This window comes from Lutra lutra, chromosome 1, assembly GCF_902655055.1.
Source record: "Lutra lutra chromosome 1, mLutLut1.2, whole genome shotgun sequence".
Lineage (NCBI taxonomy): Eukaryota > Metazoa > Chordata > Mammalia > Carnivora > Mustelidae > Lutra > Lutra lutra.
The window spans coordinates 144,278,846-144,304,283 of NC_062278.1; the positions used below are offsets into that span (position 1 = coordinate 144,278,846).

At 48.3% G+C, this 25,438-nt stretch overlaps 3 protein-coding genes across 12 annotated transcripts in view; 1 reads left to right on the forward strand and 2 right to left on the reverse strand.

The window, feature by feature from the left end:
* RARB (retinoic acid receptor beta) overlaps positions 1-22,938 on the forward strand; it is a 393,151-nt gene extending 370,213 nt beyond the window's left edge. For all 5 annotated transcript variants that reach the window (XM_047738289.1, XM_047738297.1, XM_047738322.1 and 2 more), the window contains 4 exons: positions 8,302-8,478; positions 18,325-18,529; positions 19,360-19,518; positions 21,959-22,938. In XM_047738289.1, the coding sequence (XP_047594245.1) occupies positions 8,302-8,478; positions 18,325-18,529; positions 19,360-19,518; positions 21,959-22,155 (738 nt within the window). In that variant the 3' untranslated portion in view covers positions 22,156-22,938. The remainder of the gene's footprint in view (positions 1-8,301; positions 8,479-18,324; positions 18,530-19,359; positions 19,519-21,958) is intronic.
* LOC125105157 (uncharacterized) lies at positions 979-19,364 on the reverse strand. 5 transcript variants are annotated; one of them, XM_047738343.1, is made up of 6 exons: positions 19,029-19,364; positions 16,096-17,831; positions 14,620-14,794; positions 11,585-11,696; positions 10,095-10,340; positions 979-2,690 (listed from the first exon to the last, which is right to left on the reverse strand). In XM_047738343.1, exons 5-6 carry the CDS (start codon positions 10,315-10,317, stop codon positions 2,047-2,049), a joined length of 867 nt encoding a protein of 288 aa, XP_047594299.1. In that variant the 5' UTR covers positions 10,318-10,340; positions 11,585-11,696; positions 14,620-14,794; positions 16,096-17,831; positions 19,029-19,364; the 3' UTR covers positions 979-2,046. The 5 variants fall into 5 exon arrangements, 4 of the variants coding, with proteins under 4 accessions (XP_047594299.1, XP_047594308.1, XP_047594313.1 ...); XR_007128825.1 differs by lacking the exons at positions 979-2,690; positions 19,029-19,364 and having other exon boundaries at positions 9,013-10,340; positions 16,096-17,153; positions 17,572-18,330; XM_047738352.1 differs by lacking the exons at positions 16,096-17,831; positions 19,029-19,364 and having other exon boundaries at positions 14,620-15,409.
* A 573-nt stretch (positions 22,939-23,511) lies between the features above and the next one.
* The window catches only part of TOP2B (DNA topoisomerase II beta), a 59,719-nt gene continuing 57,792 nt past the window's right edge, over positions 23,512-25,438 (reverse strand). For both annotated transcript variants that reach the window (XM_047738276.1, XM_047738266.1), the window contains exons 35-36: positions 24,862-24,956; positions 23,512-24,005 (exon numbers count right to left, since the gene is read on the reverse strand). In XM_047738276.1, the coding sequence (XP_047594232.1) occupies positions 23,838-24,005; positions 24,862-24,956 (263 nt within the window). In that variant the 3' untranslated portion in view covers positions 23,512-23,837. The remainder of the gene's footprint in view (positions 24,006-24,861; positions 24,957-25,438) is intronic.

The following is a 25,438-nucleotide window of genomic DNA, read 5'->3' on the forward strand; positions in this document are numbered from 1 at the left end:
CCTGTTTACAGATAAGTCTCCAAAACAGAATGAAGAGGCAAACCGAAGGGAGCAGCAGCCCAGCTCTGAGGATATTTACTCTGCTTCCTGAGATCACACCCTTAGCAACTGCGTCGTTTGGGTTTCCAGACTTCGCAGAGCCAGGGTCAGGTCTTGCCTGTGCTACGTAAGTTTACATGACCTTGGACTCATCCCAGGAGCCTCAGCCCTCTCCTCCGTATCGTGGGGTTTGTGTGGTACCCACATCTTGGGATTTCTGGAAGGGTTAAATGAAACAACTGTGTCAGAACTCCTTGCACAGTTTCTGGCAGAAGGAGGTACACAATGGGCAGGTCTCCTCTTGATGTTGCTATGGACGCCGTGTTATTTTTTTCCAGCCACGCTCACAGGTTCGGGAAAAGTGAAGTGGCAGGTGGGCAAGGGAGGCCGTCTCCAGGCAGCACGACCCCAGCCTGGGCAGCTCGCTCCCGCTTCCCCCTGCTCTGCCCTGTGCGGACTGTCCGTCACCTTACAGAGCGTGATGGGGCAGAAGCTGCCCTCTGAGGGGCTCGTGAAGTTGAGCCATGGAGATTTAAGGAGCCCTTAGTCTACTCAGAAAAATGACACCCAACAGAATCATTAAAACCTCTAAAAGACCTTCCAGGAAACGAGTGCTTGAGAAAAGGAAGGATATTGTGAGCAGTTCCGGCCATTGCAGACTTGGCTTTCCTTCTAGAAAACCAACACTGGAATCAGCCAGAGAATCAGAACCCGACCCTCAGGAGGTCGGCCTCCCAGGAGAGACGCACCTGGGAGGGGGATACCACAGGGGCATCTGGAGGCCCGAGTTCTAATCTCCACTCTGCTGCCTCCCAGTTGGCCGACCTTGGACGGTTCTTATCTTTTGTGAGCCAGTTTCCTGCCGGTAAACATACCTGCACCGCCTATATCACAGAGATGGTTCTTTCGTTTTCCAGCACACATTTACTGTATCCCTACTGTATTCGTCTGCTGGGGCTGCCCTGACAAAGTACCGCAGACTGGGTGGCTTCCGTCAACAGCGATTCATTATCTCACAGGTCTGGAAGCCCGGAGCCCAACATGAAGATGTCAGAAGGGCCGTGCTCTCTCTGGCGGCTCTAGGGAAGAATCCTTCCTTGCCTCTTCTGGCATCTGACGTTGGGGGCAATTCTTGGCACTCCTCAGCTTGTGGAAGCATGACTCCAGTCCTCTGTCGTCACGTGGCCATCTCCTGTGTATTTCCAGGCCGTCTTCTCTCTGCGCATGTCTGTCTCTGTCCAGATTTCCCTTTATAAGGGCACTGGTCGTGCTAGAATGAGTCCTGCCTCATGACCTCATTTTAAGTTGATAACCTGTGGTAAGACCCCATTTCCAAATAAGGTCACATTCTGAAGTTACGGGGGATTAGGACCTCAACATATCTTTTGCGGCAGCGGTGGGGGGAGTGGTACGAGGTTCAACCCGGAACCCCTGCTGAGCGCGGACCTGGAGTGCACGGAAACGTACCCTTCCATGCTTGCAGCTCTTTTGTGAAGTCTGGCTGAAAATCAAGGGTTGTCACATATTCTGGGAGCTTTTAGAAGCCCCTGGCAGTGCACATCACAAGTCTGCGGCTTTTAGTGAAAAATGCCCTCTAGGCGCTGTGCTGTCTTCCCCGGATCTTACTGGGTGGTGGAAAAAGGAAGACATTTTCGGTCGAGGGAATAGCATGGGCATGGCGTGGAGGTTAGCAGAGGAGGGACCGGGGGCAGAGCCCGGGGAGACAGGCCAGGGCTAGCCGAGAGCGGGGCCCTTGTGAGCTTAAGGTATGCGTGCATTGGCCGCAGAGAGCCAAGTGAGATCTCTTGGCTGGAGAGGCAGTGCCGCCACGGTGAGCCCCGCCCGCTTTGTGCCGGGCTGGAGGCTTTGGCAGGCAAGCAGGACAGAGCTTTGCTTCATTCTTAGATGTGCCCACGGTGTTAGTTCCAGAAGCCATCCGTGGTCCTTCAGAGGAGCCGAGATCACCCCAAGATCGAGCATCTCCTGGACATCCTCCAAAACACTGATCTACACTCTCCAGCCGGTATATCCCAGAATCTCTCCCCCTGCCCTCCGCCAAGGTCCCTGAGTCTCTGAGATCACCAGCGATGAAGGGGCTGTGGCTCTCCAGAGGGGCCCTTCCAGTCTCATGTACTGGTCCTGGAGTCTTAGGCAGTGGGGGTGCAGGAGCACCCTTAAAACCTTACTTTCAGGGATATCATGCTCGCTTCTAGCCAGACTTCCCGGGAGCTCTTGGGGAGGTCCTTCGAGACCCTTGTTCCTTCCCTCTTCCCATTGCCTGTGGCCTGTTGCTTGGAGCCCTCTCCGCCCATGGGCTGCCCCATGCCTTTGAGACAGTGCCTGTCTTTCCAGCCGAGGCTGCAGGATGGCTGCAGCGTTTCCGCACCTGTTGGAAGCATCTGGTTCTGCGAGAATGCTGAAAGTGTGCTGGGGGCCCCTATGCCTCCCTCTTCCCACTGACGGAGGGACCCCCGCTGGTACATTCCTAAAGCCGTAGTATCTGGTGCCGAGATACATGTTTGTGGACCACAGAGAGATGCCGGCCTTGCACATCATGTTCTCGTCATACTGTGCCAGGGACCTTTCAGCCACCTCCTGGAAGCTTCCAGCATTACCAACCAGGAGGGAGATCACAGATGCAATCGCAGGGCCTAGAAGACAAAAGCAGAACATAAGACGCCCCAGGAACAAGAGGGCAGGTGACAGGGTGTAACAGTGGGCAGCGAGGACACTGGAGCCGCACTGCCTAATGGCCGTCCTGGGCCTCGACCTCACAGCTGGGCCTCTTGCACGACTGACTTCACTTCCCCAGGCCTTGGCCTCCACTCCAGCTGATGGGACGAGAACAGCCCCTGCCGGCAGAGGGCGCCATGAGATTTAGAGGGAGCTGGTTGTGAAACCCTCAGAAGGGGGCCTGCCCCCCAGGGTTATGGCCTGGGACGTGTGTGCCCCGGAGACATGGAATGTGGATGACAGGATCCATCTGCAAATACGACTCAAAAGGGCGTCAGCCCGTCTGGGTGGTCGTCGGCGTGTCCGGGTGGTGGAAGGGCAGATTCAGGCCTAGGGAAGGAGGCACCCGACAGATGGCCCCACCATTCCCTGGGAAACATCACTCCTTACTGTTGGGAAGAGTTTGCCTTTCCTCCTTAGCTGAAAAGGAGCCATGAGCAGGCCTGTTTCAACCACTGTATTATCCAGCAGCTGCCACAAACGGGAACTTCAAAATCATCCGTTATTCCATCTCCGTTTGTGGGTCTTGTTCTGCAAGTGACGGCAATCAGAAAAGGGATCCCTTTTGCGTCACCAAAATGGCCATATAATTGGATTTCCTAGTGGGGTTGGGCGGTGCTGCTGCGCAAGAGGCCCCGGGGCGCACCCCTCCACAGGGCCCCCGCCGCACAGCACTGTGGGAAGGCAGAGTGGGGCACCCGCCTGGAGAGGGGCTCTTACCCCCTGAGGAGGAGCAGAGGAGGGAGAGCCATAGTTTGAGGAGGGCCTGCCTCTCACCCCCATGGCCGGGCTGCTCTTCAGCCCTCAGACAGGGCCTCCATGACCACCCCACCTCTCACTCTCCTGCTTCCCCAGGTTTCAGAAGTGCTGCAGAAAACCCACACTTCCCTCAGTGCGCCCCGTCACCACCTTCATTACCAACCCAAACAAGCCGAGCTCTCTGTTTGCTGCAGCTGGCAGATAATATATAAGCCATTTTAAACCTCATGCCTATGAATCGAGCAACCAGTATAATAAAACACCAGGTTATTTTGTGTTTTATTAACTGCCTCTTCCCTTCAGTTTGCATAATAGTGAGTTAGATTTACATGCCATTAAGACGGCTGTGCATTATTTTTAATAGAAGGTACGACAGGCTTCTTTCCCGCAGCCCAGTGTGTGATGAAGTAACCTCATACTGATGGGGGTTTCGTTCACACTCGCTGGGTCGGGCCAATGTCTTTTTTTCCAGATGGATACTCCATTGTAAAATGATTTCCCGCCGTAAGCTCTCCTCTCTGTCCCTCTCTTCCGTGTCATCTTCCTACAAACTGGATAAACTGCCTATTAAATTTAATTACAGCCCAAATGGCCACACATCTTGATCTTCTGTTCCCCCGAGTGTGCTGTGTTCCACCAGGGTCCTTGAGAAAGGAATAAAATCAATCTGGAGGATGCATGCCCACCTTCCTCGGGGGGTGCTGCAGAAGGCGCCAGTGGCACCCACCCTTTGAAGGCCTTCTGTGGCATCCCTCATGCAAACTCCTTTCCAGCTTTCCTCCCCAGTATTCAGGATGAAAGCTAGTTTTATGGACTCTCCGGGCTAGTTTTCACTGAGGTAAGGAACTAAAGATATGTGTCTGGGGTGCACCGTTCCCTTCACTGAACTGTTGATATTTGTCAGAGGCCTAAACACCAGGCCCTGGGAGCCTTGCCTTTCCCTGGGCTGTTCTGCTCTGCCTGCCTCCAGAGGCAGCCAGAGGCCTCCTGAGCAGCCCTAGACCACAGCGGGGAGAGCCTCATCCTCAGAATGGTCGTGTCCTGGGACATCCAGAAGAAGCAAGGACTTGGGGGAACGTCCTTCCTCGTCAACTCATTGAATAAACACTTGTTGAGCCCCTGCCTGCCATGGACCAGGTGCTGTTCAGACACTGAGGGGACAGCATGGGAAAAATGAGACAAGAAGGCCCCGTGTAAATAAGGGAATGATAGTGTGATAGGGAATAAGTACTGTAAAAAATGGCCCATTAAAAAAAAAAAGAGTAGGTGACATTTGACTAAAGATGTGAAGGAATGAGGGAGAGCATCGTGTGTGTAGCTGGGGGAGCAGGAATCCAGGTGGAAGGAATAGCCAGTGCAAAGACCCGGAGGCCGGTACATGCCCACTTGTTCACGGATGGCGAGAGACCAGTGAGGCTGGGGCCAAGTGGAAAGACAGGGAGTCAGAGAGCAGGCGCCGGATCTGGGAGGGCCTCGCAGGCCAGTGGAAGGACTGTGGCCTTTGGTCTGAGATGAGAAATCATTGGCGATTTTGAACAGTACAGTGATTTGCTCTGACTTTTGTTTTAAAGGGTTCTCTTTATTCCTTTGATAAGAATAGACTGTAAGGCAGCAGGAGTGGAATGAGAGAAAGCAGTGAGGAGGCTATTACAGTAATCTAGGCAGGAGGTAATGGTGGCTCAGACCAGGATGCTTGTGCTGAGGGCAGACCTCTTCTCTAACTCTTAATAGTTCTTTGGAGGAAGGATGTGACATTGTCAGGCCTAAACTCTCTCAGCTATACCTGTTCATCAGTCCGAATTCTTCCTGCTACAAGTGAGAGGAACCCAAACTCAAACGAACCTAGATTTTTTTTTTCCAAAAAGTCATGGTGTGGATCAGGCATGGCTGGATCCAGCATTTCCATATCTTCAGGACAGAGCCACTCTTCCTCTTTCTTTTCCTCCCTCACCTCAGCTTTCCTCTGAGTTGGCTTCATTTTTAAGAAGGCCTTCTCCACCAAATAACCCCTGAAAACTCCTGGCAACCCACACTGACAGCCTTGTTCCCCAGTTGTTCCAGCCAAAGACTCAGAAGTGAGCCTCATGGGCCTGCTGGCGGTTGCCTCCTCTTTTCTGAACCAATCTCTGTGGCCAAGAGGAGAGCCTGTTGTGATTATGAAGACCAGAGCCAAGCACCCTCCTTGTGCTTAAGGGAGTTAGGCAGCCCTGCCCAAACCCCACCGGCTCAGAGGGAGGGAGGAGCCATCCTCCAAAGGACTCCAGAGGCAGGAGAGAAGGATGGCACAATGGCAAGAATGCAGGACAGTCATTCAACTGCTTTCACACCAGAGATTCTGCTCTGGAGATCAGAGAAAGAGAAAAAGAAAACAAAAACCCGCACAAAACCACTTTCCAAGGTATGTTGTAGTGTAGTCCTCACCGAAAGCTGAGACCTTCAGTAATTTCCAGCAAGTTCTTAGTGGTGTCCTATCTGCTGTGTACACTGAACATCCTCCTTACTGATTAAATGGGGAAGGCTAGGTTGAGGCTGGTAATGGGCCATGGAGTGGGGACCAGAATGGGGACTTTGCTGGCCATGCTCCCTCTGCTCAGGAGGACAGAGGAGAAGATGGTCACTGCTGTTGTCTGAACCCTTTGGCGGTGCCGTGGGCAGGTAGGGGTGCTGAGGATGCTGACCAAACCCCCAGAACACACCCGGCACCATTAGTACACCTGGAACCCACTTCCTCTCCCCTGCAGCCTTTGAGGGCGCATGGCACATATCCCTCTTTACAAATGGGGAGACTGAGGCACTGCTTATGGGAGGGCACACCTGTCAGCTGGGGATCTGGTAGACCTGGGACCCACTTCCGGCCCCTCGATGGCAAGTTAGCTCACTTCTCTGAGTTGGCTTTTCTCTGTCTTAAGATGAACCTAGGAATCACTAACCCCTTCTTTGCTGGGTGGGGTTGGGTGGGGTCCAGAGTGGGAGCCTGGACAGGGTCATCCGTGGCAAGTCCCAGAGAGCAGAAGGTGCTCTCCCCGCCAGGCTGTCAGCTTGCCAGGGCTGGAAGCATGTGTGATGTGCTCAGCTGTGATACCCCAGCCCCTAGCTGCGTGCAGGTGGGGCAGGAGGCCTTCATGGAACCGGGATGGAGGGGAGAGGCTGGCAAATAAGTGAATGTAGGAGTATGCAAATGGATGGAGGGGTCCAGCCAGTAGAGGGCTGTAGTTGGACTGAAATCTGTTCCCCTGATTTATTCTGTGGCTCCCAGAAGCCAGGGGCTCCTGCAGAAACCTGGCCCTCGGGGTCCAGGATTACAGCTGTTGAGGGGTGAGAAGGCCGGGGCTCCCCAGAGGAGCAGCCGTGTTATCCCGGCAGCCCCCCCTGGCTGGCAGCCCCCTCTACAAGTCACTTGTCATCACACTGCACATGTCATGGGGCCGCCCAGTGCTGGGACCAGGGGCAACCAGGAAACACGCATGTGACCATCATAGGTCTGAGGTCACTAAGGGACGCCGTACTCTGTTGCTATCGTTGTAACCTTTTGTTTTCATTCACACTGTCCCCGTCTCACCTTTTATCTTTGTTATGAATGATTGTGAACTTATTGTGGAAGCAGAGAGGATAGAATAGTGACCATCGGGATCGCTCCCCAGCCAGCCTTGTTTCATCTTCCAGCCACCATCGACACTCTCCTCATCATATAGTCCTTGGAAGTAAATTACAAACATGTTATTGGGCCTGTAAATATGTTGATGTTCTCAATGATGTGACCTTCTGCCAACACTGAAAACAGCAATGTTTTCATTACAGGAAATTCGCATCTCAAACACCGTAATATCTCACATTCCCACTTCTCTTACGTGTGTCAGTTTCTTTAGTTTATTTGAAACAGAATTCAGATAAGGTCTACACCTTGTAATTAAGTCTCCTATTTTTTTTTTTTTTTTTTTTAGTCCCCTCCTGTGCCTCTGTCCCACTGATCTGCTCTCTCTTCCTGTAGTTTTGCTATTTTCAGAATGTCCTGTTCATGGAGTCCTTCTGTGTGCAGGCTTTCGTGTCTGCCACCTTCCACTTGGTGTGATGCTTCTGAGGCTCCTTGGTGTTGTGGCCTGGGTCATGTTTTCTTTGCTGTTGCCCTTGGCCAGCATTCCGTTGGGTGGGGTGCCATGGATTTCTCCATTTACAGGTTAATAAGCATCTAGGTTGAGTCGCTTTTAGTCTACAGGTTTCTCTTTCCAGTTCTTACAATGTGTTCGTTGAAGAGACCAGTTTATTGGTGTGATGCAGGCTCTAGCATTCTGGATGGGGACAGTTGCATCCCCTGTGGTGTAACTTATCACGTTCCCATGTCTCCTGGATTTCTGTAGTTCAATCTAGAGGCGCACTCTCATCCTGCTTTGACTATTTCAAAGGTGGGTGAGTGTGATTCCATGACATTGCCTCTTTTTAAGATTGTAGCAATCACTGATCGTCAGTGCCTAGAGCCATTAATTCATCAGGGTTCTAAAATGGTGGCTCCTTATTCTATCATTCCTTCATGTATTAGTTGGAATAATCACATAAAGAGAAACCCCCTTTATCTGCTACTTGACAACCCGGTGGTTCAGAGATAGGATATGGAGCACCTTCAGAAGAATCCAGGCTAAACACCCAGCGATCCCAGCAAGAAGCTCCCTGGTCAAGACCGAAGTATTAGTGCATTCATAGAAAATGCGCCGAGTTCCTCGTCTCCTGTCAAGCTTTCCAGAAACTCCCCCTTACAGTGTTTTCTCTCCCTCTTAGAATTCCAGTGCTGACCATCGAGTCCGACTGGACCTGGGCCTCTGGGACAAGTTCAGTGAACTGGCCACCAAGTGCATTATTAAGATTGTGGAGTTTGCTAAACGTCTGCCAGGCTTCACCGGCTTGACCATTGCAGACCAAATCACCCTGCTGAAGGCTGCCTGCCTGGACATTCTGGTATGTGCCCTTCTGAGCTCTTAGTTGGGGGTGGGGCGGGGGGAGTAGATGGGGTACTTGGAAGACCTCCAGAGGCTTCGGTCTTCCAGCCTCCTCCAGCCACTTGCATCATTTGCCAAGCCCGTCCTCCCTGCCTGAATCGCCGTTCCACTGCGGAGGCTCAGGGATGCCCAGGACTTGGGCTGAACCTCGTCCCTTCTCGACCTGGTGGGGGAACCCCCACTGCATGGCCTTGGAGCAGGATACGGCCTGTCTCAGTCACAGCCTTGCTTGCTCCCCCAAAACCCCTTCCACAGGCCAGTCCTGTAGATCTTTGAAAGGCCATCAGGCTTCTCCGAGCTAAACCCACAGGAGTTGGCTCACGGTACCCTGGTTCTGCCCTCTGGTCTATACCACCTCTGTCAGAGGCCTCGGGAAAATAATTTCCTTTCCTGGACTCAGTGTCCCTATCTGTGCAAAGGGAATGGATTCCTGGTGCCTCTCTCCCCTCTTCTGTTCTCACACTGGGGTTTCTAGGGGCCCTAGAGAGGGTAAGGACGCTGTCACACCTTGTCCTCTGCGGGTCTACTGGCCGGATGCCTTCCCTCCCTCTCCCTGGTTGGGGGTTCAGGGATGGTGTGATTAATTCTGGCTGGGTTGGTTTCCGTGATGGGGAGGCAGCTCCCATTAGAGGTGACAGGGATGTACCCTGCCTTGGGGTGGGAGCTGGTCTGTACTGATGGGCCCCTGGAGGAAGTGGGAGGGGAAGCTGACCCCGGTGATGCATCAGAAAATAAAGAAAGTAAAATTAGCTTTTGCGGTGCTTTAAAAGCGTAGATTTTTCTCTTTATTACATCTTTCATAGCTTTGGGTATAAACAGTTCTGCAAAGCAAATAGAGTTACTCACTGTAATTAAACACACAGTCCTGCTCAGGAGGAGAGAGGACCCCTATGAGGCAGTTGTGCAGGGAGCTTGAATGTTTATGTGTCTTTCTGCTCACTGGTTGGATCTTAGGAGTGGTAATGGTTGCTCAGTAATCTACATGTGCCAGGAATCCTGAGAATATATATATGATATATATATATCATATCTATATATATATAATATATTTTTTCATCTCATAAAATCAGAGGATCTGGGATGAACCCAGGGACATTTAGAAAAAAATGAAACCTCAAAGCAGCATTCACCTGTCACCTGCCCACACCCCATAGCATCTGCAAACCTCAGCTCACTTGAGCCCCCCACAGCTCAGTGAGCTGGCTGGGAGATGGAGATTCAACCCATTTTACAGATGAGGAGCTAGAGACTGGGTGAGTCACCCAGGTCAGGTGAATGCTGGAACCAAACCCGAAGACCCACATATTTCTATCCCAAAAGCCATGAAAGGATTAGAGACATAAACAGGGGATGGTGTTAGGTGGGCCCTGGGCATAGGACCAGCCAGGCCACCAGAGATTAATAGAGGCCCCCTGAGCAAATCCGTGACAATGTTAATAATGAGCTACTGCAATAATTCACAGCAAAGCCTGCGCTTTCTTACCCTTTCCTCACAAGTGCTTCAAGTGTAGCACTCAAGTGAGTTTCACCTAAGCCTCCAGACCCCCCCAGGATATGAGTAGAGACTGGAGTTACCAGCACATGGTGAGAGGTGCCCCAGAGGTCCAGAGTGGCTGAGGGGACCATGAGGTGACACCAGCAGGTCGGGGTCTGCACCAGGCCACATGGTGGAATTCTGACTCCCTGTATGACGTGGCCACCCGGCAGGGCCTGGAACCTTCCTGATGTTTGGTCTCTGACTTTGGTTCTTCACTTGTTTCTTAGTCCTCCTCTTGTCTGGCTGCCAAGTGGTGACCATGTGGGGTTCCTTCAACTCCAGCCCTTTGGGAAAGGTGAAACGAGAAAGAGCCTTTGCGATCCTCCAAGGAAGCATCTTGTTTTCTCAACACCCCATACTTTCATGGTGAGGGGGGCTTAGACCCCCCCGCTTTAAGTCCCCCCACAACCTCCAGCTGTCTTTCCACATCCCACGTTTACAGTGAAACCCAAGCACTCCTCTGGGTTGCCCATGGATCCAAGAAGCAGTGCTTGGCCTCTTGGTGGAATTGGGTAGAACAAGACCAATTTCTGTGACCTTGGTCGAGTTAACCTTTCCCAGTCTGGGTTTACCTATCTGTACAACAGGAATACAAATCAATAAGGCATTGACTAAAGTAATTCTTTAAACAGGCTTAAATACAGTCATGGGTATAAGCATGAATGGGTAGTAGATAGCGGTGTTGGGATCAGGGACAAAGCTGTCAAAAGCACATGGGGACAATTCCGGACCCTGAGACAGGAGTCAGAAAACTCTTTCAACCACTGTGTCCTGGCTTCATTGGACTGAGGGGCTGGGGCTGGGATGCAGTAGGCGCAAGAGGGAAAAACCCTACTCAGGGAAGGGCAGAGACGTCCAGTCTTATGAGATGAAGCAGAAGGAGTACTTATTTGGCCCCAGATAAGAGCTCATTTCCAAGAATTTGTAGCAAAGGCAGTTAATCACAAGAGCCTGAAAAATGCACAGCTTCAAAGAGCATCTTTCGGATAAGAATATCAGCTTGCTGACCCATTTAGAAGAATCTTCTTATCGAAGCCACTGATGTAGGGATAGAGCGAGACAGACACACTAGAAGGACAGACGGACAGACACAGGCTGAAGTTGCTGTCAGCCCCTAGAAGGGAAAGATAGCGTTGTCCCAGGGGTCGGCAGCTCTGGCCTAGCACCACGCATTGTGTGTGGTCTGAGACAGGCCTTTGCTCCCGAATGCGCAGTGCCTGCTGGGGCTGTCCAGAAGGGGAAAACATGCCCCTTAGCCTCTCCACACCACCCTCCAGAAGGATTTCCCGTCCTGGCGTCTGCCTGGGTAGGGACCCTTTGGTGTGGAGTCCACAGCCAGGCTTCCCTCAGAGCTAGGATTCATGATTTCCCACAGGGGTCAAGTAGCTGCAAGGTCTCTCTTAAGATGGGCCAAATCTTCAAAACCATTGTGCGTAGAAGTTTGCGTTCTATCCCTCATCCCAGAGCTGTGGCACCCCAGGTTTGTGGTCAGGACAAGAAAGGAACCCCCCAAGAGTGGTCCCCTCACCTGTGCTCACGTTCTCCTTCTTGCGGACTCTCCTTTATCTTCCCTATCCTGTTTCTTCTCTTGCCCCTCAGCTGCTTCTTCTGTGCAGGTAATTGAATCAAGTCTCTCTCACCTTAAAAATCATAAAAAACAATGCTTGGGGCTGTCTGACCTTCTGTTTGCTCTTCCCTGCTGACCTCCTTCCCTCTCTGCTCTCCCTTTTACAAATATTCACTCAGGACCCGCTGTGTGCCAGGCACTGTTCTAGGCTCTATGACACAGCAGTGAACAAGACAGACAAAAATGCCTACCCTCATGTAGCTGCCCTTCGACGGGGGATAGATGGAGAATAAGCAGATGAATAGGCAGGGTCCGATGGGCCGCAAAGAAAAATAGGGGCAGGATCAAGTCCAGGAGCGTGATTGAGGTGGGGATGAGTTGTGTGTTTAGAGAAGCAGGTGACCTTTGAAGAGACCTGAATGAAAGGACAGAAAGAGCTGGAACAGTAAAAGATAGTACTCAGGGAGGTGTACGAGGGAGAGCGACCTGTAGAGTATAGTTCAAAGGCCCTTAGGCAGGGAGGCTCTGGCAGGCTGAGGAACAGTGAGAAGGTGACTATTTGGGAATGAATGGATGAGCAAATGAATGAGAGATCAAAATTGGAATTCCAGAACATGGGCCACCTTCAGAGTGTTGCATCTGGGTGGGTTCCAGCGTGAGGTAGCGTGAGGGCTTCCCTGAGGGTCCCTGGGGGCCTTCCTGGGTTCCCACTGCCCCCACCTCCCTGAGGAAACATTGTCACACCAGGGGCAGCGCACCTTGTTCTGGTGACGCAGAAGGGACTGCCCCATGTGACTTCAGGACATGATTTGTGGCTCCTGGGGTTCTGGGGACCATGCGGCTCTATAGCCGTGGAGGGCCATTCCCGCGTGAACTCGTCCTCCCCCTTCCGGAGGCTCAGCAGAGACCAGACCCAGCCCGAAGAGGAGCCGGCTCTGCCTCAGAGCCCACAGCCTAAACTGGGCTGCAGCGTCGCCCTCGGCCTCCGTGCGGGCGTGAGGAGGTCCCGTGTCTCTCTGAAACCCAGTCTTCTCACCCCTGGGTGCAGAGCGGTCACCCTGGTTGTCACCAGAAGTCACTGTGAGGCAGTCAGTGTGGGGTGAGGGGGGCAGGCTCTGGAGCCAGACTCCCTGGGTTCAGATCCCAGCTCTGCCATGTGGAAGCTGCGTGAACTGGGGATTGTCGGACCAGATCAGGATCTCCCCATGACTCGCCAGATACAGTGCATGGCCAGAGATGCATGAGCCACTTGAGCTTTGCTCCTTTGCCTAGGGACTCAGAAATTGCCAGTTGCCCCCCTCAGGGGGTTACAAGGTGAGAGAGATTTCCAATGAGGGAATCTGCTTCATTAATAACTGAACAGCTGTTCATTAGCCACCTGCTGTGTGGGCTCTGCAGCCCAGATGCCCTGAGACAGAGCAGCGAGCAGGGCAGGTTAAGAGCAGGCCCGTCTTCTGGGCGCGGTGGTAGTCAGCCGGCCCAGAGAGGGACGGCACACCAGGGAGAAGACAGCAGGCCGGGCCGGGGAGCCGGGGGGGTCAGGGGGCGGGGGCTGGAATACTACCCAGCAGTGAAAAAGAACCACAGCTTCACCTGCTCCCATGGGGAATCTCAGCTGTGACTCCCGAGTTCATAAAGGCCAGACACGAGAGAGAATGTGCAGTGTGATTCCCTTTACCTCAAGTTCAAGGACAGGCAAAACTAGTCTGCAGGAATCAAGGTCAAAATAACGGTTATTTGAGGGGGGAGGGACATGCAGCGGGGGATGGATTGGATCTCAAGGGGCCACGGGAGCCCAGATGAGCTGGAACTCTTTGTGTTTCGATCTGAGTGGCAGTTCCACAGGCGTGTACCTGAGGGGGATGCAGTCACCTGTACACTTGAGCCACGAGCACAGCTCAAGGCCAGTACGTTGGGTTCGTTATCCATTGCCGTATATCAAGTTGCCATGAAACTTAGCAGTGTTAAGTGATGAGCATTACTATCTCCCGGGGCCCCGTGGGTTAGGAACTGACTGAGCTGGGTGCTTTTGGATCGGGTCACTCAGAAGTTTGCTGGCCAGACACGGGCAGGGGCTTCATCCTCCTAAGGCTTATCGGGACAGAAGGGCTGCTTCCCGGGGTTCCTAACAGGTGCCTGGCAAGCTAGTGCTGGTTGTTGGGAGGAGGGCCCAGTTTCTTGCCCCATGGACCTTTCCATGATGTGTCAGCCAGCTTCCCCCAAAATGAGATGCAAGAGAGTTGAAAGGAGTCGTCCACGGTGCCTCGCCTCCTATGACTTACTCTCCAGAGTCACACCCGTTGCTTCCCTTGGATTCTATGTGAGAATCGAGTCCCCGGGTCCTGCCCACACTCAAGGGGAGAGGAGTGAAGCTTTGCTCCTTAAATAGAGCAGGAGCAAAGAATATGTGAGCCTGTTTAAAGCCACTGCACATGCCATACCTCAGTTTTAAAACAGTTTTATTTCCTATTTCAAACAAAAGTGGGTGATAGGATAGAAAGTAATGGGTCTTAGGAAGCGTGTTCACTGTGCTTTCTGAGGATGTGCCGTTTGAACTGAGCTCTGAGTAGGAAGAATCCTGAAGATCAAGGGAAAAGCATCAAAGGCAGAGGGAACAGCAAGTGCAGACGCTTTGCTGTGACATTGACTTGCTAGATATTTAGAAAGACCGAAATGGGCAGAAGTTAAGGAGCAAGGGGAAAGGAGCCGTGATGGGATAGGTAGAGGCCACGGAGGAAGAAGTCTAAATGTCACAGATCTAGAACAGTTCGAAGCCACTGGAGGGATTTTAAGCAAGGGCGAGGTCCCCTCTGGTGGCGATTTTGAACAGCATGCTCTCGCTGGGAGAGCAGAAGCGGAGGCCAGAATCCCCAGAGGAGAGGTGAGGGTGGCTTGGATTAGAGAGAGAAGGCGACAGGTCTCTCTATCTGTGCCTGCGATCCCACATGCTCAGATCCTCCCAGGGGGGACCCCAAAGGTAGTGGAACAATACTCACCTGTCCTTGCTGAAGGCAGGAGGGCTGAGGGTCCTCCCTCCGAGGAGTGTCAGGATTGCTGATCAGCAGAGCCCGGTGCCATCCAGCAGGGCCCTCCTTGCGTGAGTCAGCCTCGCCTGCGCTATTTTTGCCCAACTCATGGGGCCCGCGTGCTCCCCTGTCCAGATGCAGTACCCTGTTTCAAACAAAGGGCGTTTTAATACTGGTGAAGCACTTGGCAGTTGCCACTGGCAACTTGACTTGAACGAACTGAAACTCCTTGGTTCCTCTCCAGAGGCGGGCCTGGCTGCACGGTTGAGGAGGAAACCTGCTGCCCACTGGGTCCAGCCTGGGCAGGGGGAGAGTGCAGGCTCCCCTGGTAAAAGAAGACATTGACCATTCTCTCATCTCAGGCCATGGGCCTTCCCCTCTGGACAGCCCGTTAATACTTGGTTTGGGTTTTGAACTTTCTAGGGAGAGAGGCCACAGAACATAGTTTAAATGCTTCATTAGAATCCAGACATTTTCCCGCTTTTGAGGAGGGGCACCCTTCAGACTAGAATTGTTCAAAAGAGACATTTGTGCACTCCAGTGCAGACTTGGATTTCTAAGTGAGCTGTTGACAGCTTGCAAATGCCTAAATCTTGGCCTTCCGTTCCTTTCCAGCAAATCCTGGTTTCCTTCATTCTCGCAGGGACAGATCTAGTGCGCTCACTTGTAGGCAGCCTGCTACAGCTGCAAAGACTTATTTAGTACCTATTTGATTCCAAACTGGAAATGTGTCTGGAGATTTTGAGCCCATAAATACTGAGCTTCTTGGGGCGCCTGGGTGGCACAGTGGGTTAAGCCGCTGCCTTCGGCTCAGGTCATGATCTCAGGGTCCTGGGATCGAGTCCCGCATCGGGCTCTCTGCTCAGCAGGGAGCCTGCTTCCTCCTCTCTCTCTGCCTGCCTCTCTGCCTGCTTGTGATCTCTCTCTGTCAAATAAATAAATAAAATCTTAAAAAAAAAAAAATACTGAGCTTCTGACTCTGCCCATCACGGGACCGTCCCTACGCAGGCATCTCTCCTTATGCTCCTCTAGGTGGATGGAAGGGGCCCTGGGCTGGGGCTAGGAGTCCTGCATTCTGTCCTGGCACCAGCACTTGGGTGATCTGGGGCTTTACTCCTGGGGCTTTCAGGGGAACTAAGGCTTATGAGCAGGGGCCTCTCCGTTCCTTTGCTGCTCTGACATCGAGAATGGACTTCATAACACCTCAGCTACCAAGATGACTGGTCATTCAGTTGGGGACCCAGAGAAAATGGGGGGATGGGCTCAGAGAGGTCCCTGGGCAAATACCTGAGAGGCAAAAACGGCCACCTATCTAGCAAAGAGGAATCTTTGTAACATTTTAGCAACAACTCACGTTCAGTTGCTTTCCCGTTCACTTGCCACTTGATCGCGTAATAGGAATGGTAAGTTTGAGGATGTGTCCTGATTTAGATCATGCCCCCTCACCTGAAGCGAGCTTTGCCCAATTTTCCGTTTCCAAGGCCTCGTGCTTCTGTGTACCAGGTAGGTCACCATGCATAACCGTCCAGGTTGTGCACTGCACTAAGGCAGCGAGCCAAGGAGACAAATGAGGCTAATATCCAAATTAACGCTGGCTGGATGTCATTTCACCTTAGGCAGCAGGGGATGGAGAGTGGCAGGAAGAGGATGGAGCTGCTGGGAGGCAGAGGTGAAGAGCATAGCAGAGGGGAGCACTTAAATGCTAGGGACTGATCACCTGAAGCAGATCATGCCACTTAGCAGTTATGTGACCTAGGACAAGCTATTTGCCTTTGTTTCCCTATCTGTAAAATGGGATGACTAAAGTTATGAGTTGATAGGAGAATTAGGTAATATGTTAAAACACTTAGCACAGTCCCCGGCATGTAGGCACTGATGAATAAAACATTAGCTCTCATATGTTAGAGGACAGAACGCTCATCGTTCCCCCTTCTCCTCTCAGGAGATATTCTTCTAACCAAGAAGACATTGGGGTCAGGCTTTTTTTTTTTTTTTTTTTTTCCATCAGCAGATGTAGCAGATGTCCCATGGCCTCACTTTACAAGACATCTTTATACTCTCGTCCAAGTCCACACTGGAGTCCAGCATGTAGGAGGAGGGCTGGCTCCTAGCCCCATGGGTTGGAGGTTTGGAGAACACCAGAGCAAGGACCCAAGAACAGGCGACCTTTCCAGTGTGCCAGCCCTGCCCCCTGGCTCATGTGGTCACTTAGCCAGTCCTATAGGATGGTCTTGGGCAGGGCCAGTGTCTTTGCCCCAAACACCCAGCACGAAAAGATTTGACCTGGTTCTTGCAGTAGGAGTCCTGGTGGAAATATGGAGAGTGGGAAGGGGGCTCTTCTACAGGGACTTCCCTTGTAGCTCGGAGTCTTGTGGCTTCATCAGAGGGCTACCCCCTCCGCACAGGGCCCTGTCACGGGAAGATCGCAGACCTTTCTGATCACATCTGTCCTCCTCTTTGTTGACACTGAGGTGACCACACCCAGTCATACAGAGAACAGGCATCTGGAAAAAACAGCGCTGTTAGCCTACCGGGTTATCCACTCCTGTCCAGACAGAATAAATTTGTCTGCTTCACACAGCTCTAAGGCTTTTTTAGAAGGAAAAGTCAAAGGTAGACACGTGGCTGCCAGAAAGGCCCCTCACGGTGATGGGTACAGAAATATGCTTCTGGGAGGATGAGTGCTCTGTGTCCATGGAGCTCCTTGCCGGCGGTGCGGGGTGAGAGGGCAGTGGGAACGCCAGCTGCAGTGACGACATAGCTACACGAGGGGGTTTTGGAGTTGGCCAGGCTGAGTGAGGCCCAAAGGCCCACAGCGCCAAGCAGGCGACTTCCTGGTAGCGGGTGTGGTCACAGCAGAGTTTTCTATCGGGGCATGCCGGGTGGCACTGGAAGACTGGCATCACGGCCCGGGCTTCTTACCTACAGAAATCCCAACCAGATTTCTGGGCTTGGTAGAAATGCCTCCTCTTCTCTGAATCTGCCCTTGATCTCCTTCTGGCTGCATCCGAGCTCTCCTCCTTGCAGTTCCATTCCTGCTCCTCATATTGGAGCTGCTGGGAGCTGTGTGATCAGAGGCATTGTGGAGAGGGGCCCAACCTGGGTTGGCATCAAACCCAGCCACGTGGGAACTGCGTGACATGGGGCTTATGACTGAGCCACGCTGAGCTTCAGCCCCTCATCTGTAAAATAGGAATAATATTCACTTGCTAAAGTGTTTGAAAGCTTGAACATAGGGCATGTTTAACACTTGACATATACTCAGCATTTCATAAATGGTAGCTAGTGCCTTTTTTTTTCGTAGACTGTAAGCTCTTAAGAAAAAAATTTTATTCCCCAGCACCTGGCATAGTGCCTGGGACATAAGTAGGTACTCAGTGAATGTTTATTTGAGTCAAATGAATTACTCTTAGCACAAATATTTCTTAAAATTTCTTGTGTCCTATTTATTATTCCCTAAATAATGTTAGCCCATATTTTGGCTTCTATACTCTTTCAATGAAAGGGCTGCAGAAGACATTCCACATCCAGAAGGCGGGCAGTGTGCCTCACGTGATGTGAGAGCTCCTTGGAAATCTTCATCTTCCTTCCCAACTAGATTGACGCCATAAGGACAGGCTGGCTTTGATGACCCATCGAATATGGTTTTTTTTTTTTTTTTCTTCTTCCTTCCAGATTCTTAGAATTTGCACCAGGTATACCCCAGAACAAGACACCATGACATTTTCAGATGGCCTTACCCTAAATCGAACTCAGATGCACAATGCTGGATTTGGTCCTCTGACTGACCTTGTGTTCACCTTTGCCAACCAGCTCCTGCCTTTGGAAATGGATGACACAGAAACAGGCCTTCTCAGTGCCATCTGCTTAATCTGTGGAGGTACCAACTACCTAGAAAACCCTCATGAGATTCCATAAAGAACAACTTGTAATTTATGGGAAATTCCTATCTCCATTTTGGAGTAATTTTGCATGGAGAAAGACATGTGAATAAATAGCCAGGCATGCATGCTAGGGGTTTGTTGCGTTTTTCCATATTGCAAATTAAATAAAGATATTTGGGATCCTTTTGCTCTGAAATACCAAAATGATATCTCTCCAATTGCTACTGGTTTTTTCCAAGGCAGGATCAGACTATTGTAAAATAAATTGCCTAAGAACATTTTAATGATAATGCAAGGGACTTCCTTGTGCGTTTGTGAATGTAGTGGCTTGGACTACAAGTCACTGGGTTGTCTTGCCCCCCCCACCCCACCCCTAACTCTTAAAGGACTGGCATAAAATATGGCTTTCTTCTTTGTACTGACCCCTACTGGCTCACAGGACATTGAATCCTAAGTGGTTAAAAAGTAATGGCTTTAATTACGGAGCCTATTTACCTTGCTTTTAAAACCATCCAGCTGCTCAAGATTTGGTTGAATTCAGTTCAGTAGTGACATCTCCTGGTCACAAGAAGTAATTTTCTCCCTGGAACAAAGCTACTAGTAATGAAAATGTGCTTTTTAACAGCAAGAGGGACATTTTCAAGTATCACTGCTTAAAACATTTGCACGAATTTTCAAACTGGTATGTGACTGAATCATCAGATTAAGTCATAATGTACTAGGGCCAAGGAAACAAGAAAGGGAAATGGGCGGCAGCCCTCTCTCCTGGCGAGTGCGGAACTCTTTCTGTCCTGATACTGTTTAAAACTTTCTTCCTGCTATCTAGACCGCCAGGACCTTGAGGAACCAACAAAAGTAGATAAGCTACAAGAACCACTGCTGGAAGCACTAAAAATTTATATCAGAAAGAGACGACCCAGCAAGCCTCACATGTTTCCAAAGATCTTAATGAAAATCACAGACCTCCGCAGCATCAGTGCTAAAGGTATGTCTTTAGAGTCTCCATTTTATTTATGAAGTGGTCCTGACCTTTTTTTTTTTTTTTTTCAAATTTTTTTTTTTTAACTTGATGTTTTCATTCAGGATGTTTGACAATAGCTGCTTTTCTGTTTTTGTTCTGGAATTTATTTCTGATGGAAATCAAAAGGAATAGTATTCACCCTTAAAAACCTCTTCTCTTATCCTATTCAATGATCTTAAGAGATTGAGTTTATAATTCAGGTGACTGGATAGAAAAATTGGTGTTTTGTTTTTTAAGATTGATTTATTAGAGAGTGGAGAGAGAGCAGGCGCGCAGGCAGAGGAAGGGGCTGAGGGAGAGGAAGAGAGAGAATGCCAAGCAGACTCCCTGCTGAGCATAGAGTCCTACAAGGGGCTAGATTCAAGGACTCTGAGATCACGACCTGAGCCGAAACTGAGTTGGACACTTAACCAACCGACACCCACATGTCCCTAGAAAAACTATTTTCAAGAGAAGGTATTGACAGCCTAAGGTATTGACAGCCTTTTCAGTTTTCTAATTTAATGCATTTCATTCCTTTCCACACATGCTCTGGTTGACATAAACTTGACTGCAGTTTTCCTGACCATCCAAACCTCAGGAAAATGAGTAATACTTAGGGCAACTGTTACTGGTGAAGTTTCTCTCTCAAATCAATGTTGCCATCACTCTCTTGTGTATAGGCATATTGACTTCTGCACGCTTCTCAGCAAAGGAATTGTTGCCTTTCTGAGAGGTATAAATATTTCTTGCTTAGTGATTTTCAGTTTGTGTGGCAACTTGAGCAATTACAGAAGTGCCTAGAGCCAGAGGACAGTTGAGTGCTAGAGTGGAGTTTTTCTTTTTTCAGAGAGAAAACTCCGTAGCTATCCCTGATACCAAGTGTGCTCTGTCCCTGAAGACTTGGCTGAGCCAAGGAACAAATGCTCTATTTCAGAAAGTGCCTTAAAAACACAGTAAACTTGTTTGACAAGGAGTCTCAATTCCTAAGCATCTCCAAGAGGTTTTCTCAGTGAGCCATTCTGAGTTCATCCCTAGCATGGGATTAAGACTATTTGCAAATAGCAGGGGCACCTGGGTGGCTCAGTTGTTAAGTGTCTGCCTTCGGCTCAGGTCATGATCCCAGGGTTCTGGGATCGAGCCCCGCATCAGGCTCCCGGCTTGGTGGGAAGCCTGCTTCTCCCTCTCTCACTCCCCCTGCTTGTGTTCCCTCTCTCGCTGTGTCTCTCTGTCAAATAAATACAATATTTAAAAAAAAAAAAAAAAAAAACTATTTGCAAATAGATACCAGTGCTTGGCCATTATAATTGTGAGGTCTTTGACTTTAAAATCCATGAGGCTGTTTAACTTAATACTGTCCGTCTTTATATCTAGCTAGATCAGTGCTAATAGAATTTATTGTGATTATGGAAATATTGTATAATCTGCGATGTCCAATACAAGTAGCCACTAGCCACACGTGGCTCTCGAGCACTTAAAAAGTGGCTAATACAATTGAGGCAGTTTTTCCTAATTGTATTTTTTAACAAATTTAAATTTAAAATGCCACATGTGGCTGGTGCCTACTGTGCTAGACAGTGCAGTGCTACATCTACTTGATAATCACCACACATTACTTAAGTCACTTCCTTCATTCATGGGTAACTGGTATCCTTGACAACTTTATTTTTTTAAGATTTTATTTAATTATTTGACAGGTAGAGATCACAAGCAGGCAGAGAGGCAGGCAGAGAGGGAGGAGGAAGCAGGCTCCCTGCCGAGCAGAGAGCCCGTTGCGGGGGCTCGATCCCAGGACTCTGGGATCATGACCTGAGCCGAAGGCAGAGGCTTAACCCACTGAGCCACCCAGGCGCCCTGACAACTATCTTATTTTAAGATATGCTCTTTCTGGTCATTTATCAGGAGCTTCTCTTTGTAAGTTATGTTAAATAAATATATCCTGCCAACCTTTCCTGACACTGATTCAGGCATGAAATCATCAAGTTTAAGCAAGTCGTCACATCTGCGTTGTTTTCCCAGAGATGAAGTAAAAAATATTTAAATGTTGTAAAATCAGGACTGCCTCTCCGAGATCTGGCCAGGATTCTCGTTCTTGCCGTGTCTGCTCGAACTGGCACAGTCTGACCCGGAAATGTCTCAATATGTGCCACCTGTGTTTCCATCAGTACATGAACGATACAGGCTTCATTAAGTTGGATGAAGTGAACTTCCTTGAATGGGTCACCCAAGATACCTACCTTAATGCCAACACATTGGACATAAAAATATTCAAATTATGAGGGCTTTAAAGGGAAAAAAAATCAGGGCAGCGTCTGGGAGGCATTGGTAGCATAGTCTTCACCGTTTCTAAAGTCGATAAAGTTGATCCCAAGTTACTCAGCTTAACTCCCTATCTCTACTGGATTTTATTATTTCTCTTTAAAAGGTGCAGAACGTGTAATTACCTTGAAAATGGAAATTCCCGGATCAATGCCACCTCTCATTCAGGAAATGCTGGAGAATTCTGAAGGACATGAACCCTTGACCCCAAGTTCAAGTGGGAACCCAGTGGAGCACAGTCCCAGCACCTCGCCCAGCTCAGTGGAAAACAGCGGAGTCAGTCAGTCACCACTGGTGCAATAAGACACTTTGCAGCTACTTCAAACATTCCCCAGTACCTTCAGTTCCAGGATTTAAAATGCACGGAAAAAACACATTTTTACTGCTGCTTAGTCTTTGGACTGAAAATATATTAAAACGCAAGAAGGACCAAGAAGTTTTCATATGTATCAATATATACTCTTCACTGTCTAACTTACCTAGAAATACAAACCTTTTCAATTCTAAAAATCAGCCATTTCATGCAACCAGAAACTAGTTAAAAGCTTCTATTTTCCTCTTTGAATACTCAAGATTGCATGGCAAAGACCCAGTCAAAATGACTTACCCCGGTTAAGTTTCTGAAGACTTTGTACATACAGAGAAGTATGGCTCTGTTCTTTCTATACTGTATGTTTGGTGCTTTCCTATTGCCTTGCATACTCGGAATAACCAAGACACCAAGGTTGTGAAACAGACTACCATACGTGTCCAGCTAAGAAAGGCTCAAAAAAATTAACTGTCTTGCTTTCACAGAGCAATCAGGACATCAAGGTAAGGAAAGGGGACTGCTGTACAGTATGACAAGATAAAGCTAGAGATAATTCTAATTTAGTTAGTATGGAAGCTTGTCCTTGCTCTTTTTGACGCTCTCAAACTGCGTCTTCTAGTTCATGTTGCCCAGTAAAAAGATACAAATTCACTGCACTAGCAGAAGAGAATTCTGTATCAGTGTAACTGCCAGTTCAGTTAATCAGATGTCATTTGTTCGATTGTTAATGTCACTTTAACAGTGGTTTATTACTTAATGACATAACTACACAATTTTTTAAAAAAAAGATACATTTTTACAGTAATGGTAGCCTCCAAGGCAGAAACACTTTTCAGTGTTAATAAGTTTTTTGTTTACCTATTCACACGCCATTAGGGAAATTTCATGGGATAATTAGCAGACTGGTCTACCACCCATACCATGTAACTCCAGTGTCCTTTCTAATGCCAGCCTGCTACGGAGGGGTTTTCCTAGCCTCCTTGATGCCCAGAGGCTAATATGAACTCCCAAAGGCATGGACAGAGAGAATCTGCATCCTTTGACCTTGTTCGATCACTATGAAGCAGAGTGAAAGCTGTGGTAGAGTGGTTAACAGATACAAGTGTCAGCTTCTTAGTTCTCATTTAAGCACTAGTGGAATTTTTTTTTTTTTTTTTGATATATTAGCAAGTCTGTGATGTACTTTCACTGGCTCTGTTTGTACATTGAGATTGTTTAACAATGCTTTCTATGTTCATATACTGTTTACCTTTTTCCATGGAGTCTCCTGGCAAAGAATAAAATATATTTATTTTAAAAGTGTATGGGAGCTTTTACTACACTTTCATCTTTAGTAAAGACACAGAGTACACAGTTCCATTTTTAATGTTTAAATTTCATTTCAAAAAGCAGGTCTGTAGTCTGCAACCATGACAATTAAAATCTGTGCTAATGCACGGCAGTCTATAACAAGTCTACAAGCCAATCAGACAGTACATGACATTTCAATGAGTAAAAAAGAGCATAAAACTGTATGTGTAAGAACAAAATGTTAAAAGGCCTACCACAATAATAAAAAACCATCAATTACATCATCACATTAAAATAAGCCAGATGTACAAAAGTCTGAGACAGAAAAGACAAAAGGACAAACACAATTTATCTGTTGAAAAATGTTTCTGTGCTCTTTGGGCACCTAATTAAACATTGCAAAATCAACATCTTCTTCTTCATCAGACTCTGCAAAATATTTTACTTCTTTCCTAGCCCTACCGGTCCGTGGCAGAGAAGGTGGTTCAGAAGTGAAGTCTGATGGGAAGATGTCCACATCTGAATCCTGATCAAAAGAGGTTTTCTTCAGTTTCTAGATAGGTTTAAAAAAAAAAAAAAGTGTTAAAATGAATTATTATTCCTTACACTTCACTTACATTTGAAAAATATTGCAAATAATGAGGTTACTAAAATCAGAGTTGTAATGCTGACCGAAGTGTACAACCAGTTACCTAATCCTTTTTCCCCTTTATAAAAATAAATCTAATAATCAGCCACCTTGGTGGTCTCCTACTTTTTCTGAACATCTGTATTGCCAAGCATATGCAGAGATAATAAAAATTATTTGTAAGTACCTATCAATTCATGAAAGGAAAATAAGACTTATGTGCAATACAGAGTACACCCTGTATAAAAATCAGAGTCGTCATCAAGATGGACAAGAGGCATGGACGATGACTGCGTGGAGAAAATTCAAGGTGGAGAGCAGCATAAAGCTAAAATCTCTGTTTGTATTTTTAAGTTCTGAGAGGAAGAGAGAGAAAAGGTGGATATTTGAGGTTTCTCTGTTACCCTAAAAAGACTGAAAATTAGCCATAGTCAAATGAATTCAAGTTAGAGAAAAATCAAACTAGGCCAAGTAAATCCTAGTCAAAAAGAAATTGCCTTTATTTGGACTGAAAAATAGTATTTCAGACAGGTAGCATATAACTTCTACAGCTCACTGGATGAAACAGATTCTTAAGTAAGTAGGCTAATTTATGCCATACTTTTATCCAAGGAATAGTCCAGATTATATGGATTTTATACTTGGATAATTCTTTAACCATATACAAAACCTATGTATCAGGCTAGGTTTAAAGCTGTTAAAAGACATTTACAGTAATAAGCCAACTAAGCCAGTTATAGATCACCATAAAACAATGCATTAAAAAGGTCCTCCTAATTACCTTGCTTGTTGTTTTGGATGTTTTCCTGCCAGGGTTATAATCACCTTCATTTTCAGAGCCAGATGCTTTCCTTTTCTTTGCCCCTCGGCCTTTACCTTAAAATAACATAAAGTTTTGTTTTGTTTTGTTTTTTCCTCCCAAGGTTAAGTGCAATATAACAAATACATGCCACGACATTACACTTCACTTCTTTGGCGTACCCCAATCAGTACTGCAATCCTGTTCTCTAAATATAAACGAGGTAAAAATGTTTTGGCAGCATCATTTCAGTTCTGGGATGATAGGACTAAAGAGTATTTCACAAATACATTTAAAACTAGTGGGAAGGTCCTGGTGACAAATTTTAATGACCAAGTCTCTGATACACAAGAGAAAATACTGGCATTTTAAAGATGTAGTCCTTGTGCCTGAAAAGAAAATGTCTTCAAAGAGTGCTTTTTAGCTTGTGATTTAAAAAAAAATAATAAAAATTAGTTTCTAATTTGTCATAGACTAGTACCTTTAAAATTATAAACTGAATTACTAAAAAGTAATACATTAGTACAAATTTTATGCTTGAATGTGTACTCAAAATTTT